This window comes from Notothenia rossii, assembly GCF_949606895.1.
Source record: "Notothenia rossii genome assembly, chromosome: 9".
NCBI classification, from domain to species: domain Eukaryota; kingdom Metazoa; phylum Chordata; class Actinopteri; order Perciformes; family Nototheniidae; genus Notothenia; species Notothenia rossii.
In genome coordinates, this window is record NC_136907.1 from 58267392 (window position 1) to 58285268 (window position 17877).

The 17877-nt window shown below is 42.0% G+C and overlaps 1 protein-coding gene across 10 annotated transcripts in view; it reads right to left on the reverse strand.

The window, feature by feature from the left end:
• The window catches only part of astn1 (astrotactin 1), a 474928-nt gene that overhangs the window by 236355 nt on the left and 220696 nt on the right, over positions 1–17877 (reverse strand). For all 10 annotated transcript variants that reach the window (XM_079652095.1, XM_079652090.1, XM_079652093.1 and 7 more), the window contains 2 exons: positions 17386–17552; positions 7472–7666 (listed from right to left, as the gene is read on the reverse strand). In XM_079652095.1, the coding sequence (XP_079508221.1) occupies positions 7472–7666; positions 17386–17552 (362 nt within the window). The remainder of the gene's footprint in view (positions 1–7471; positions 7667–17385; positions 17553–17877) is intronic.

Below are 17877 nucleotides of genomic sequence, written 5' to 3' on the forward strand. Positions count from 1 at the left end.
AGATAACGGGAGACGCGCTCTGGCGGCGGTCTCGTTCAGGATCCGAAAATACAATTTAAATATTTTGCACACTTATTCCACTTATTCCTAGTGTGCCACTGGTTACGGTGCCGCGTGCCAATGCTGGCACGTGTGCCAGGGGTTGCCGACCCCTGGTATAGCCTATAGGGCGTACACACGGAGCCGTTTGCCCCCCCCCCCCCCCAGAGCGTTCCGTTTGCAGATCTATCCACCTTGGGACCCGTTATCATTTGCGGGGTCCGTTTCCGCGTTTACGTGTCGGCCTCGTGTGAACGTGAGAGAAAAGTAGCAGACACAACCCGTTTTTTCCTCGTGTAAACGCCACCTAAGTCAATGGCTGTTGAAAGCTGCATATCACAACTTTGCACTTCTGGAAAGTGGCAATGAGAAATAACTCAAGTTTGAAAGTTTGAAAGCTTGTCTGACTGGAGGTCATTTACAGTGTCGGTTAACTGCACACTCCTTGGTCATCCTCCGAGTTACTGTCTTTTGCAGGAAGGGAAAAAGGGAGTGGGAGTGATAAAGAGAAGCCGTCGCTGACTCCAGTATTTAAGAAAGCCTGCTCAAGCCTCTGAGATTTCTCAAAAGTAAAATGACTTCCTTAGACAGTATATCTACTATACGGCAGTTCAAATAGGGAAAGAAGATTGTTCCCTCAGGATGATCCTTTTTTATATTTAAAGAGTTCTCCGGCAATTTAGTTGATGGCTCTAGCAAAAGACAGATTTTTATTTTTATTTAAAGAAAGGTCAAAGTCGATGTAGAGAAAGTCCACATGTCTTGACTTTTAGTGCCATAGTAAGAAAAAAAAAGAGATCCTACATTTCCCATAATTAAGGCCGTGTTTTGAAAGCTGCTGCCATTTCAGATTCATATTCCCACTTTGCGAAATACGCAGATTTCCTCTGGTGATATTCAATCTCTTATTAAACTCAATGCACTGCGTCATCAGATTAATAGCTGTAGCTAATAAAAATGTATTATGTGAGAAACTTGGAAGTTGTCTATTCTATGGGCTTCGCCAAACATAATATTTATACTTGACACAAATTGTGAGGGAGAACACAAACCTTTCTGAAACACAACTGGACAATGATGAGTGTTCTTGTAGTCCAACAAAACCAATAGTTATTTCGAGTCACCCCAACTAAAATGATCTAGCTCTTGCATTGCATCAATCACGAAAGACTGAATTTCAAATGTTGCACTTGAAAGGCTGCCAAAACTCAACCCTACCCATAATGCAATCCAATAGACTTGCCTGGTAATGCTTATATATGTCAAGCTTGGAGTTTAGAATTTTCTTTTCAAGACATTTTTATGAAAAATGCTCCACAAGATAAAAAAAAAACTGTTTTCATAATTGAGTAGTATTCCGTATGACTAGAAATTATTTGGTACAATTGAAAGTACTTAAACTGTTTCCCATTTAAGTACTTTCCAATGCTATTGCAGCATATTACAAGGCCCTAATCTTTAAAAGACGGCATCATACATGGATACAGACGGACAGCACAGTTACATTTGACATGGGTCTCTTTGGGGACGGATTTAGCACCATGTACCATACATGTAGTGCCATAGAATGCCTTCCTTGTAACAAGCACCAACTAGAGTTTCATTTGTATTTTAGTTTTGAAATAACTGCAGATTGACACCTTCACTGACTTCGAGAGCCCTGACGGATCTTTGGAATTCAATTGCGATGCTCCCTTCCCCTAAATCTGGTTCATTGTACATTCATACGTTCATCTGGTCTAATTACATTTAATTTCAGCACACTGGCTCCTGGTCAGTTTCTAATTAATTTGCTGCTATCTCTTATAATTAGGCTTTGCATTAACCATGCCTCCCAACAGACTCTCTCTTCCTCTTACACCACCTCATCTGCACAGGAAGTAGTTAGTGCTGTTTAGAGTCCGCCTCAGACCCCGCTCTCAATTCACAGGCTCTTTTAAATGAGATCAGAGCATTTGAGATTTAGATTCTTGATGATATTAACTTTACTGCCTTTCCCGCCCATCCTTCTCTACCACCACAGCAGTGGATCCCTAAGTGGCAGAGTTTCCTCCGGGCAGCGGAATCCATGCACAGTCCAAATTAAATTCCTGGACTGCAGCTGACTTTGCTGACCTTTTGACTTCCTGAGTTCGGCGGAAATGATTGCAGCATGCGGACAGTGATAATTAAGCACCTTCAAAGTGCTCTGCCATCCACATAAAATCCTGAAAGGGATACAGAATCTCTTTGGACCTGGCAAGTATACATTTACCTCTCAAAAAGGTTATGTATTTATTTGAGTTTTTTCTCCTAAGAGTGTTGCCTTAGACTTATGTGTGTGTCATTACCTTAGATCAGGGTGAATGTATTGTGTTATGAAGACAACCCATGAAAACAGCAGGCATTACTATGCCTCATCTTCTTTCTTTTGGAACGAATTGACATAGATTCTCCTTTCATCATAATGAAATGATCTTTTAAATATACTGATTCAATCTGATGTGCTTTAGTTTTAAAGCCTGCAGAGACACATCCACCTGATTATGTATGCACTACAACTGCTTCCATTGCACCATTGTGTGCTTTTGAACTGTATCAACCTGAGACTGCTAAAGGCTGAGAGGCATAGCGCTTAGGAAACTAACACCCCTGTCAACAATAACAGAAGTGCTGTATTGGGGAGGGGGGGTGGACACAACTCAATGTGCCACGAATGTCTGAATAGAAGTACATTTCAATATGAGACAGCAGGCGTCCCAGTAGAAGACATTTGACTGAATGCCTTGCACTAGCTTTCAATGAATATAGGATAAATACAAAGGAAGTGTTATGTCATGTGAGTGGATCAGCAGCCGCGATTAAAGCCATTCAGGCAATTAAATCTCAGTTTGCCGAACAAAACCATCAATGGTATTAAAATATTATGTGCGTCTTTGTTAATAAAAAATGAGTTATAATGTTTCACTAAGTTTCCCGGGAATATATCACTTTACATTACATTACATTACATTGCATTTAGCTGAGGCTTTTATCCAAAGCGACTTACAATAAGTGCGTTCGACCAACAAAATACAAACTTGAAGAAAACAGAATCATATAAGTACATCAGGTTTCATAGAGCTAAAACATTTCAAGTGCTACTCAACTGGTTTTAGATAAGCCAGTCCTTTATTAGTATATAAGTGCTTTGTTAATAGTTATAAAACGGACAATTCAAATCAAGCAATCTGATTGGTTCTTAGCCGTGATATATTGAGCGTATACCACGGGTAGAATTGTAAGTTACTTTTCACAACAAGTCAATATCCCTCCGCGTCTGAGAAAAACAGTATACCGTTGGGCTGAAAAGCAAACTGCCTGCAGTTTGCTTTTCATACCGGAACAAGAAAGCAGCGGAGAAGTAACGCGGCAGAAGCCCTCCTTTTTGACGCAGCAGTCCAGACATAGACATCAAACGGCAAAACATATTCAGTGTGCAGTTCCTTTGGCATTAGGGCAGGGATATCTAGATACTTTTGAAGGTTTAACATAATGAATTGTGCTACTTTTAAAGCAAGCAACGATGTTTTCAAATCTGTAATCAAAGAGGTCCGCAAAAACGCTATCGACCAATCAGATTGCTTGATTTGACTTGTCAGTTTTATAAATATATTTAAATTTATTACGTTACGAAACAAACTTACAAAGCATAAAATGGAAACATTTAAGATTAACTTCGACCTCCGGGGGGGTCTTACTATAGTATGGAGGAGTGGATTGAGCAGTGCCTATCTCCAGAATAAAAAGCACCTAAACTACGACATGCAGAGCTACGTGAAGAGCAGGTAGACCAACTGGAAAAGTACCACCATTCAAAAGCTTTCTGATGCGGGTCTTGAAACAAAGCAGAGAAATTATGACCGTTAGTGGCCACAGGTGCGAAAGCTCTCTCCAGAGCTACTGGAAGCCCAATCTCGGGGACCGGAGAAAGTGGAGCAATATTCTCGCCACGCCAAGCAACAGCCTCGAACAACCTCAACCTATACAAGTGACCACGTAAGCCATGCTACTGATGCTGGACAGTTTTTCAGTGGGTGCACAATAAACAGCAACATACACATTAATTTAAATAAACAGCCAAATAATGGATCAACGCTCTCTGTCTAATATGTTCGCTCGCTGTTAGTGTTGTTGCATAGCAACCACCTTGCACTATGTTTTGTGCAGAAGGCAACGGAGGGACTATTTTATTTTGAACATCATTATTTACGAATAAAAACTATTTAAATTAGAGTGTGTATTTTTCTTTCATATTGCCACACTTGGCGTCTTCACGTCGGGCCGAACCACGCCCCTTAGCTGTGATATAATGAGCATATACCACGGCCTGTCTTGAGCTATTGCTTAATTATATCACTCGAAGTGGAGTCGAAAGAGATGAGTTTTCAGTCTGCACTGGAAGATGTGTAAGCTTTCTGCTGTCCTGATGTCAATGGAGAGCTCATTCCACCATTTTGGAGCCAGGATAGCAAACCGACGTGTTTTTGCAGTGGCAATAAAGTTGTTTTCTCACTTGTTTGACAATAAAGCCACGGGAGCCAAGTAAGATTGTAAACACAGATGCATATAATTAATCACCAAACTGTTTTTATTTATCTATGTTATTCGTTCACATCTGTTAGATTATGTCGGTGTAGAACGACAATTGTCCTTCAGAGGAAAAAAAATGCATTATTTAAAAATATGTCTGTGTGGTTTTATTGAACATGATGGTCTTTATACTGCTGACCTGATTACTGTGTGCAGTGGCAATAAAGTTGTTTTTGTGGTTTGCGGCATAGTTGCATTGATGTTGGATGTTTAGTTGTATTGATATGGTGGTCTTATAAACTCCATGCTCCACCTGGTAAATGCACCATTGCACTTTGATTCGGGGAGAGATGTCTGTGTGTATGTGATAAAGCTAATTTTGAAATAGCTAATTCTATATTAGCTTTTTTTTAATGTTTTTTTTTGTATGTCTTCACATTTTTTACATGTTTTTAAATGTGCCTTGATAATGTGATTCCGCTGCAATATTTTGATATGATATTACATTTATTTTTATTTTGTTTTGAAAGGTGCTATATATAAAAATATATAATGTTTGTGCTATAACAATATGAAAAACGTGCCTTGCCTTTCCTCTCTTTTCCAGGAAAGGGAAGTTTACTTTTATGGATAGCATATTAGATAATCTGAAACGATCTGAATTGTCCGTATTTAACATAGAATATCCTCTTTGTTTTGTATTACTTCAAGTCATGTTAGGGATCATATCTAAGGAGTTCTTTTATGATAGCGTTTACACTTTGTATTAGGGGTGCACCGAATGGGAAATTCTTGGCCGAAACCGATACCGAAAATAGGAAACAGTTGGCTGAAAACCGAATGCCGAAAGGCCGAAAATGATTAATAGAAATATATATATATAATATAATGTATACATTTTTTACCAATGTTGTTCAGCTGCCTGATTATGGAAAAAGACATGATTATGGCAAAACTTAACTTAAATAATAATCACTATTATGGGTCCATAAAACATTTATTCAGCACTTTTGAATGCATACAGTACATTAATTCCAAGTCAAGTGCATTTTCTTTTCTCTGTAGGATAACTACAACAAAGTGCATTCAGAACAAAGCCAAGGTGCTTCAAAACTGCATAAACATCTAGGCCAGTAGGCCTACACCAAAATAGTGTAAATAAAGACTGTAACAGCCAGGCCTTCAACAACAACAAATGCACCTATAAGTTTGGTAACCTAACGTGTCGTTGTGATGCCGTAATCAAAACGCGGCGACAAGCTTGACGCGCGACCATGGCTCACAGCCAACATGTCTGCCGCTTGGAGATATTTCAAAATATCAGAGAAAGAGGCTCGGATTGCAATTTGTAAAACGTGTTCAGCTGACATTTCTCGAGGGGGTTTAACTGCAAAGACTTTCACCACTTCGGGATTACTCCACCACTTGAAATCAAAACACCCGGACAAATATGCGGAGCATGATCAACGTAGCCCGAAAATGATCGGCCGAAAATGGTTAAAAAGCCCCTTTTGGCCGAAAGCCGAAAGGGGCTTTTTAACCATTTTCGGTGGCCGAATATTCGGTGCATCCCTACTTTGTATTAAAATACAATCTTCATTTTGATTATTTGGATATTAACATCTGATCAATTGCCTTTCATCAGGATGGGTGGGGAAAATGGATGCATGGGCAAATAAATGCACTTTATCCTAACATCTACATTTACAATGAGCCTCCTTACCACTGTAAGGGGCAGTAGTGATACTAATTGCTTTAGTTTTGGAGCTGCTCACTGAAACTCCACAAAAAAGTATTCAATAGCCTCCTACGCACACAACCCACTGTCACAATAATCCCACTCTAAGTTCATAGATGGTTACAATCTCAGCCTGCAAACAGATAAAATAGTACCAAGCATTAATGCAGGAAGGAAATAGCAAGGACATTTCAAATTAAATGGTAAACTAATCTTTTTTGAAGGACATTTTTTTTTTAGGAAACTTAACTCAATGCTTTAAGAATTTAAGACCTTTAGATATACCACTGAATCAGAAATATTGTTATCATGGTCAGATCTCAATGGCAGGATTTTCAGGTGGACTGCTGAACAATCCGTCAAGGAAAGCAGGGCTGCTTTATGAGCTCTTTTTTGTATTCCTAGCCAAGGGAGATTGTTCTCTGTTGTTGGCAGTCTTGCCTGAGAAAGCAGGACGAGGAGTAGCTGTCTTCCTATGGATATGGTCACAGAAAGCATCTGGCCGAAGTCCAATCACAATAAAGCCAGGAAACCCATCCGATAGCATTGCATCATATTGGAAAAATACCATTGTATTGTTCTCTGTGATATACCTTCAGATCACATGTAAATACCCACATAACTAGGGATGCATGGATTCCAATATCAACCAATATTGACTCGGATAGATGGTTTGGCCGACAATGAAAATGATTTGTTTATAAACGACGTACATACAGTACTTGAGATTTCATCTGTGATTAACCTTTCATAAGCGTGCTGCAATAAAACTGTTTACATTTGAGTTGTTTTTTAACTAAAGCCTTAGAATCAAAAGTGATCCCTGTCTCTTCCCCACAGTGAGGCAAAAAGTGTATTAACTCTAAGCATTCTCAAAAAGCCAGACCGTCCCTACTCACAAGTGTTACTCTCAATCAATATCCAACTTTACCTTTTGACACATGTAATATACCTTTTCAAAGACATCTGTCACTTGAGACTATTTTAAACAGAGCAGTTTAAAGAAAGATGACAGAAAAAGTTCCATCATCACCACTGTAGGGGCCATAAGCCCAAACCCTGCCAAACATGGGCCCCTGCTGAGATACAAATGGCAGAGCGGTGTCCCACATGCTCCGCTCCACTAACAGCTTGTGTGTTTACCTGAACGTAGCCTTGAGGATCTGTCCAGACGTGCTCTCTTTGGAGTGGTTGTTGTATCCGTAGAAAAGGTCTCCGAACACAGTCTGGTTAGCGGGGATGTCCACTGCCTCGGCGCAGTCTATTCCCTCGGTGCAGGCCTCCGACAGCGGCAGACATGACCTCCCATCTGGACCACGCTTGTAGTCCTCGATGCACCTTAAGGAAAAGTGGTTTGAGTTTTAATTGGATCATACATTTACTTCTGTACATGTGCAAGAGAGGACAAAGCTGCTCATGCTATGACTCCGGTTTGCAGAGATGGCAAAGGTGCACACATCATTTACTCAAGTAGAAGTATAGATACTTGTGTTTAAAAACACTCTGGTAAAAGTAGAAGTACTGACACAACCTCTTTACTCAAGTAAAAGTAAAGAAGTACGGGCTTCAAAATGTACTAAGTAAAAAGTACCCATACTGTAACTACCAACTGTTTTAAAGATTAACTGACTTCACTTTATATTAATAGAGCAATAATGTTAGCTAATGAATGTTTCAATGCTGAACGACGGCAACATGACAACGTTTTAATTGGTCCCTCTTCTTTAGAGAAGACCAGGAAATGATGGATACACGGATTGGGTTCAAATCAATAGGCACGCAATGACTCCAAATGATAATGATCACAGCACCAAACACAGATTAAAACTAAAGTAACCAGCCTGTTTTGAAAATGTAAGAAGTAAAAGTACAGGCACTTTAAAATTAAAAAGTTGACAGAAAAACAAGTAGTGGAGTAAAGTACTGATACCAGAAAAATGCACTTAAGCACAGTAACAAAGTATTTGTACTCCACTACTTCCCACCTCTGCCGGTTTGTACCAAGGTCTTTGGTTTGGTTTGGTAATGTTACGTTAGCTCAGCAGATCATTAGAGGTTATCAGTCTGATATGGAAACATTGTCAAACTAATAAGCTTGTTATTACTATAAATGGCCAATTACGCCCCTTTCTACAGTCATGATTACAATTCGATACCACTTATATTATATCTTAGTAAATTTGGGCTGAATGGATTTATTTTAGAAAACTGATCAATTCTTATGTAGAAAGGTACAAAAAAAATAAGAAAATCCTGCGGGAGCTCAACAAGAAGCGGCTGCATTTTCATTTCATAATATTCAGGTAGAGAAAAGGGAACATTTTTGATAATGCTTGGCTCCAACCATTACAAGCTTGATTTAGAGGAAATAATTACATGCAATTTTAATCACAAACAATTTGATAAATTACTGCTTTAAATTGTCAAGTTTCCTCAAAGCCGTAGCATTAAAGTTGGGCTACAGTGTTTTTTTGACCAAGTGTATGTTTAAGAATAAAAAGGAACCTTGCACGACCTCAACAACAAATGGCTTTATTAATACATTTTTTAATTTTTGTTTTTTTTGTAATAACGCTTGCCTCTAACATATAACTTTTTTTGTTTAACTTGTAGACACATTTAAATGACAAACGCAATATCAATTACAATGATTGAATGTTTTAATGTATTGCCTTCAAAGCCTTAGCATTATCCTAATGTAATGAACATGGATAATGAGATTATACTGTACTGCAACACCCAAGTGGTACGGTGAGGCGCTTTTAGTTGCTACTACTGTATGAACACATTTACAAGTAGACTGTTGGCAGTCATGAATATTGATTAAAAGTGTTACAATTTAATATTTTTGAAGTTATATTCTGCAGCATTTCCACTGTGTTGAAAACATGAACGTTTCAGTCAACAGTGTAGAATAAGCCAAATCAATTCTAGTAAAGTGGCACAAAATCCCCCATCTGAAAAAGGAGAGACACACTGAGAAGCGTCTTAAGCTCTTTCATATTCATGATGTTTTGACATATCGGTGTACAATATACTGTAGAGAACTGGGGAAGGGGGGGTTAAAGAGAGAAATATAATATTTCAGGGATTTCAACTGAGAGAAGCTTTTCTGGATGCCAAATGACTCAAAAATAATGCCAGTCTCCAGTAGGACTGGTCGAGGATTAGCCACATCTGCATAGTGGAGAGTGACAACAAAATGCTGTTGTTAGGAATACAATATAACAGCAGTGTGTATGTATACTGTGCCTGCAACATCATGTGTAATGTAAAGATGACAACAGAAACAACAGCTTGTAGTGTTCAACTACAACTCAGCTGCTTCCAGGATCTGGTGCTACTTTGTCACATCTCTTTAGAACTCAAAGAAACTAGAACTAGAAGGCCTCCACAGCTAAAGTTAAATATGTTGTTTATAATACAACTTTAGCTTGTTAAGAGCAGAAAATATGAACAACTCTAACTTTGGACCACCTGTAGAGTTAATATGTACACGCCATGCAGGTATTTTTTTGTTATTCTGGCAGTTTAGAACTCTGATGTTTTTTCAAAATCATGAAATCCATATGAGATTAATGATCAAATGATCTCAGGTGCAATATCATTAGTGGTGAGGAAGATGTTATTCATTCTATACGTGTCCACACAGTCTTGAAAGGAGGTCTCATTAGTGTATTAAGTGAAACCCCTGAGGGGCTTTAGCATGGCTGTGAACTGGTTTTAGATTAAATGATGCAGGTCTCCATATAACACATCATAACATGAGCTGATGCCATGTTTCCACTGCACCCTACCATCTGCTCGTCTCACTTTTGACAACCATACATTTTCTATATTCGGTGTTCCATTGCAGATCGTACCCCCTTATTGTGGTATGATGCACTTGTAGCAATGCAATATGTAACTGCGGTGACATCTTTAACAGGACCCTCTATGAAGCATTTCATCTGCAACAAAACAGAGGAATGTCTGCACTTTTCCATTGTACACACAAGTGTTTGAGGCTTCCAAATGTAGTTAATACAAACATGTGATTGCTGTAAACCATAGCTTGGCTTTTTGAAAAAGGCAGGTTTGTGCATGTTCTGTGTTGTGCTAGCAACAGTTCTCTCCATCCAGTCAGTGGTCTTTATTGACTTAAAGGTCGCTTATAATGCACAATCCACTTTTTCATGTATTTTATACATAAACATATGTCCCCTCTGTGTAAAGAGATTCTGGACGTTTCAGGAAAAAATATTTGCTCACTTGTTGTCTTGATCCATAAAAACCTGTCTGAAAATGAGCTGATCAGATTTTGGCTACTTTATGATGTCATAACAATGTTTTGGCTTGTGTAACTATTAGCCAATAACCAACCAAGGTAAACCCCCCCTTCTTTATCACCTGAATCTCTTCCTAGACTTCCTTTAACCAAATATCTCTCAGAGGGGCGTGGGTTGTCTCACCTTATTTGCATCTAAAGTAACATACAGAGAATCAGCACTTTTGAAACAGGGCTGAAACAGAGGGGTTTATGGGAAGCTACAATGATATGTTGGTATTTCGAGCCAAACACTTCAGAGACATGTTTTGTATATATATGAGACCTATAATATATTGATGAAAAACAGTATAATAGGTGACCTTTAACTCTACCTTCTGGTATCGGCTCGGCTCTGTTTCAACCTTAGGCCAAGTGTTACTAAAAAGTACCAGGTTTTTTCCACAATCTTTGTCAATGGAAAACCCAAAAAGAGTGTGTCCAGTAGAGTACAATGGTATCAAATCATGCAGTAGAATTGTGGATAGTATAACCTTATATCTGTAGTAATGGGCCTATTTTAAATGAAGGCATTGTGACATGTGACACCTCCATTAAAATGTAACAGCAATGAGAGGAAAGAAAAATAACTATGTCTGCATTTTACACATACTTTTGTATGTAACGATCCAGCAACATTCAGTATTTTAGAGCTTCTGCTCCAAAACATCAAGGCCTCTAAAGTACTCAGAAGCTGATGTTTGTTTCTCATTTATTTTATTGATGTGTCTGATGTCTGCTGATGAAGAGATGCATCATTCAAGGCAGCTGAAATTCCTGTAAAATCAGCTCCTGGATGTTTTTTTCTACATCGTAGTTGCCATGGTCACAATGTCTAATAGTTGGACCATTATAAACAGCAAAAAAAAGCTGTTGGCTTTCTGGGTGGCAAACACATGCCACGAGCACCTTAGATGTCAGCAATCACAGTTACATTGGTACTGTAGCTGCAGCTTACTGGATTGGACAGTCTCCAGGAGGCTGTATGGCAGGATGATCACTTGTGTAGATGTCTTTGGTTTATTTACTTCATTGAGACAAATCTAAAATAAAAGCTCCAACCTGATGTAAGTCATATCAATTTGTAGGATGCCTACAATAAATAGACTCATACAAATGAATCACTAACAGATATGATGGTTATCATTATGGGTGATTTTAGGCAGGACTGAAACTCCCTCATCACCCCTACTTGCCTCCATGTCTGACAGTTTAACCAAAAAGACCATCTACAACAAATAAATTGCTCACTTACTCTACCAACTCCACCAAGGGTTCTTTCTAACAAATAGTGTGTTTGCTGTCCTCAAAGCAGTGTAACACTGATGCATTTTTTATTTTGTTTCGACAAGCAAGATTCAGCCAGACTTTACGCTAGGTAAACACATTTATTTCTGAAAAATTTAGCAAGAACATGGAGAATGTACTTATTATATATATTAAGATCTCTGTATTGAATTGCTGTTGGACATGAGCAGGAGGGAATATACAGTAGATAAAGCACCAGATGATGGCCTTTTATAGACATTTTGTAAGGGTCACTTGGTTTACTGGCTGGAGGTACAATTGAAAAGCCTCAGTTTTATGCGGCTGTGTTTAAAATAAATTGAGAATGTTATCATTGATCTTCTTGATCTGTTGAATTTATAATGAAGTATACATCGTATAGAATCTATATTAAAAGTCATTAAAGACGGCAAGGGAAAGGAAGTTACTTTGAAAGAGAGTACAAAGGGCACCTACAGGGCACCGGGGCTCACAGAAAGAAGAGAACATATTTGCGTGGCTGGAAATGAGCGAGGCAAGCCCTGAAGGCTTTCACTCTCTCTGCTGACAGGCGGGCTGTAAAGGGCACCGAATTCAGGCGTAGGCCCAGGAAGAGTACAGTCTGGGCTGGGGACAACATGCTCTTTTCTGTGTTTATTACGAAACCCAGGTCGAACAGGTGTTTTACGAGGACATTCGTCTGCGTAATAGCCTCTTGCTCCGACTGTGCGAGAAGGAGCCAATCGTCCAGATAAGTTGCCAGGCGAATACCCTGTTGTCTTAACGGGGCTATCGCGGCTTCCGTACAACACTCGTGGGCTGAGAGACAGACCGAAGGGAAGTACTCTGTACTCGTAACAGACACCCTGAAAGGCGAACCTCAGATATTTCCTGTGTGGATAATATACTGGGATGTGGAAATACGCGTCTTTCAGGTTCGACTGATTTGAACCAATCGTTTTGGCGCACGAGACGCAACAGAGATGTGTGAGTGAGCATTCTGAATTTGTATCTTTTGAGATATTTCTTCTGAGCCCTCAAATCTAGTATAGGCCGAATTCCGTTCCCTCCCCGTTTGGGAACGAGGAAATATTTGGAATAAAAGCCGCTCTGACTCTGTTCGGAGGGTATTATAGATATAGCCTTCTTTTCTAGTAGCGAGAGAATCTCTTGCTCCAGAATATGGGTGACTCTCCCCGGGCTTGCGAATGCAGAATGCCCGAAAAGTGAGGGGGGGTGACAGCGAATTGGAGTCTGTAACCCTGTGCTATTGTCTTGAAAACCCAAGCAGAATCTGTAAGCATCCCCCACTTTTCGCTTCTCAAAGCGAGTGGAGATGTCACATCCCTGTCGTCTGCCCTCTGTCTTTATTTGTTGTGTTATGGGGCCCTCTAGTGTCTGAATACGGTGGTACCCCAGGTTGACAACCCCGGTCGACACTGCGCATGCGCGTGGCGATGATGCCTCCACAGCCCCGTCCATCGTCCGCCTTCTGAGAGAGGCAGCAGCCACTCTTAGAAGGGGGGTAGACATCAGACTGTTTATTGTTTTTATTGTTTTTCTTTACCTTTTTATTGACTGCGCCCTTGGCTTTAACCCTTGAAACGACAGTGAAAAATGATTTATTAAGAAACAATAGTGATGACATGTGTTTGTGTGACTTAAAGAGCAACTTCCAGGTTAAAGACACCTGTGAGTAAATGTTTAGGAAAATTATGAACACTAGATTTTCAAAAAAATATACAGAAATATACACTACAGTGACATCTGGCGTCGTTTTTGTAAGAAATGTTCACTTCCGCATAAAAAAGCCTTGGCACGTGACCTCCCGCGTGTGACGTAACACGGGGGACACAAGGGGGAGAGCGGCCGGTGTAACGTATCAATAAACATGGATCCCAATGCTAGTTTCGACACAGAAGACGTTGAACATGAATATTCGAATGCATATGACGGACCACAACCTTATAATTATGAGCCTGCTAGGCGTCCAAGAGACCAGGAGCAGCCAAGGATTAGAAGAAATAACGGCCATCGGAGAGAAATTGAGCTGTGGTGTGAGGAGAACCAGTGGAGAACTGGGCAGCTATCTTGGTGAGTGACCGGCGTTAGCTACAGAATGTTAGCTAACGTCACATCACAACATTGTGAAGTTAGCTATCATATATCAGGCTATAACTAAAGTAGCATTGATAATATAGTAACATTACTGGCAGGACTGTTGGTACTGATCCATAACAGAAACTAATGCACAAGTATCAGCCGTATCTCGCGTTACCTAATGCAACTCCACACTACGGTGCTGACCGGAGGGGAGACGCGAGATACGGCTGATACTTGACAATCTGGCAGAGAAAGGTTGTGGAACCTCCGTTGATATGCCGTTGTAAATGGCTTGATGGAAAGCAGGTGTGTAGTCGGGGAGGGTGCACAGCTGATTGCAGCAGGTGAGCGGAGGTTGAGCCGGGAGCCAGGAGTGACAGCCACCACGCACACACAAACAACACAGTACCGGAGGGGAGAGAGAGAGAGCAGCGAAGGGGGGGGGGCGTAGAGAGAAGTAATACGGTTTCCTGATAAAGCTGTGGAGAGTATGTGCTGCAGGGAGGTGGATGCACAACGCACCCAGGAACGAACGCTAGCTCCGGTCCTTTTTACTGTGGACTCGATGTCCTGACAGGCTGGTATTTGTGCAACCTGCACAAACACAATACTGCACCATGATTACAAATGGTGAAATACAATGTAAAACTACCGAAAAATTACAGCTCCTTAAAACACAACCGCTCTACTCAACGCAACTCACCTATACCCGCGGTCAGAGAGCGGAGATGTGTCCCCTGCGTGATGTAATATGACGCGTTTGACGTATGACCTTAAAAAAAAGCAGTTTTTAAGAGCAGAGCTCAAAATTGCTCGTTTCCCTCTGAATTCCTGCCCTTATGTCTCGTAAAACATATCAAATCCTACATTCACTTTTTTAATTGTAATTTTCAAGCAAGTTTAAGCATAAATGTAGAAAAAATAAAAACCTGCAAGATGCTCTTTAAACGAGCAGCGGAGCTTGCTGTCTTTGATGTTAAGTCAATTTCCCTCATGGCGCAAACTTGAGGATGACGTTCTGACATCACTCGAGGCGGCGGGAAGATGGGGGCATGGTTGCATCCCGGAAACACATGAGCATCGAACACTGGAACGTGTCCTGGAGCTGGAGAACAGGGAACTCCCAGCTCCTTTATCGAGGAGAGGAGAGGAGGCTGTCAGGCCGCCCTTTTCTTCTTCCTCGTCTGGTGGCTGAAAGTCTGGACCGGCTGTGCCTGAGCGGCTGCTGCCGGAACCGGAGACTTTCTTGGCCAGCTCGTCCTCGCCTCGTGTCTGGGCTGGAGACCCGGGGCGAGCTGTGACCTCTGCTGTTTCGGGATCTTGAAACGGGCAGGACGTGAGGCAGCCTGAGCGAAGATCTGCCGCGGGGCCGTTGAAGGCGGCGGCTGGACCCTTCGGGGAAGACAAAGCTGGAGAGCCTCATCCTCCTTCTTTTTGGATTCACACCGCTGCTGCATCGAAGCTAGAGCGGAGCCACATATGCCCTCGTGAACAATAGGCATGTCCAAGACGTCCTCTTTTTCTCGGTCTGGAAGGTTCGTCAGGTTAGGCCACCTGGCTCTCTCCTGTACCACCATTATCCCCAGTGCTTTGGCTGTGGCTTGGACTGCACAGCGCTTCACACGGAGGCAAATGTCCGTGATCGCTGCGATTTCGTCCCACACGGCAGATTCAGGTTTGTTCGTCATGTCCTCGCAGAGCTCTGCCTGTTAGGCGGTCAGCAGCGAGGAGACGTTGAGCGCCCTGGCGGACAAAGCTGCGGCTTTAAAGGTTCGTTCGGTCATTGCTGACTGGAAGCGGTCTGCCTTTGCCGGTAGCGTGGGGTTCCTGCTCGGTACCGAAGCCAGCCGTGGTTGGAGGTGGGCTGCCACCAGCAAGTTCTTCCCCTCATAGCGAGATCTGGAGGTCTCCTTGGCCACTTCAGGCCAGGGGATGTCCAGCCTGGACGCAATGCGTTGGCACACGGCCTGCAAGTCCATACGGAGGCAGGGCGAAGCTGGTGTGCTTTCGCCCGGGGGAGCGGACATCGCCTCCGGCTTGGCAGCCTGGGCAGATGAAACAAAGATGTCATCTTCGTGCTCATCCGAGTCGGATAAGAGGAACTCAGAGGCATCCTCTTCATCCTCCTCCATATAATCCAGCTCTAGGACATCCTCCGCGGGTGGAACCACGGTGAAGTCCAGTTGGGAGCCCCAGCTTGTCACAGCGCGGGGCTCCGCTCTCGCGGCTCTTGCCGCCACCGGGCCCCAGCCTGACACGGCGCGGGGCTCCGATTCCGTGGATACCGCCGTTGTTGAGCCCAAACCTGACACAGCGCTGGGGTCCTGTCCCGACAGGCTAGCTTGGCGCGCTAGCCGTCGGCGGAGGCTCTTGATGGTTAAGCGGGCACAATGCCCACACGAACCGGGGGTATCGATAGCTTCCTGGGCGTGTTCCAGCCCAAGGCAGGACGAGCAGACCTGGTGTGTGTCCGTGCCCGAGATATTAAACCCGCAGCCTCCGAGCCTCTGACTCCTCTGGTGTGAGGGAGAGAAGGGTCCATCCTCGTTTGCCGGTGTGTCGGCGCGGAGGGACAAGCTAGTAACAGGTATGTTACCGAAAAAAATCCAACCTTATCGTTATTCCGAAAGGAAAAAACGAAGGGGTAGATTTTTCTTTAAAAAATATTAACTGGTGTGTTAATATCTTTCTTATCTCCGTCTCCTCTGGTGTGAGGGAGAGAAGAGTCCATCCTCGCTCGCCTTGGTGTCGGCGCGGAGGGATAAACTAGCAACAGGTATGTTGCTGTTTGAAGAAAAAAATCAAACCTTACCGTTATTTCGAAAGACAAAAACGGCGGGGCAGATTACAATATTAACTGTGTTAATATTTGTTCAATTCTTCTGCAAAGCAAAAAAGTAACCGGCAAGCGCCCGTCGACCGAATGTTAGCTTGGGTTCAGTCTGTGGACCGTTAAGCTACCCCGGCTACTGATATTCGAGATGTGCTCTGAAGCGAGAAGAGGTGTTTGAATGACGCTGCAATGTGGCGCAAGCTACTTAAAGGGTGGGTGGATTCCCAGACGTAGACGTCAAGATCACCAGCCAATCAGGATTGGGGTAATGTGATTGATGTGATTGATTTCTGTTTGCATACGCGTTGAGGCGCATCACATCCCCGTGAGACATCGAACGGAGTGTTATGAATGAGAACTGTTAAAAGTCAAAATTCTTAAATTGCTAATTATAATACTTTTCCATAATATAACAATATAGGAATTGATCTTTGAATGAAAACATCCCAAGCATTCATGACTTGATGCCATGTTAATGATCAGACTCAACATAACAATGTTATGAAATAAAGTAATTTAGAATAAAACCAAGAATCTGTAATTCCTTACCCACAGAACATCTGGATGTTGTAGAGTGTCGGGTCATCCTCCAGAGGAGCCAGCTGCTGGAGACACAGCTGCTCACACCCGCCGTTAAACCCATCGGAGCAGTCGATGCCGATGTGGTGGTCGTAGCACCCGGTCCCATCCTTCATAGGACTCAGCCCTGGAGGACACTGTTGGAGGAACACTGTTTTAAATGACTAATGATAGCAATTACATATTTTACTACATTCTTAGAGCTGCTTAAACTGTGAGAAGCTGCCACATTAACACTAATCCCAGATGGGACAGGTAAACAGACCAGATAACATCTGCGCCACAGAATGTAAACACTCAGATTTCTGTTCCTATTAGTGCAGCCTGTATGAGCACTGAGCTTAGTCTGTAAATGTGCATATTGCAAGAAGTACAATTTAAAGCAGTCTAAATGACAACACTAGGCTGCAAAAGTAGAGGCAAAGGCATAGGCTTTCTATCATTGTTGAAACAAAGTGCACA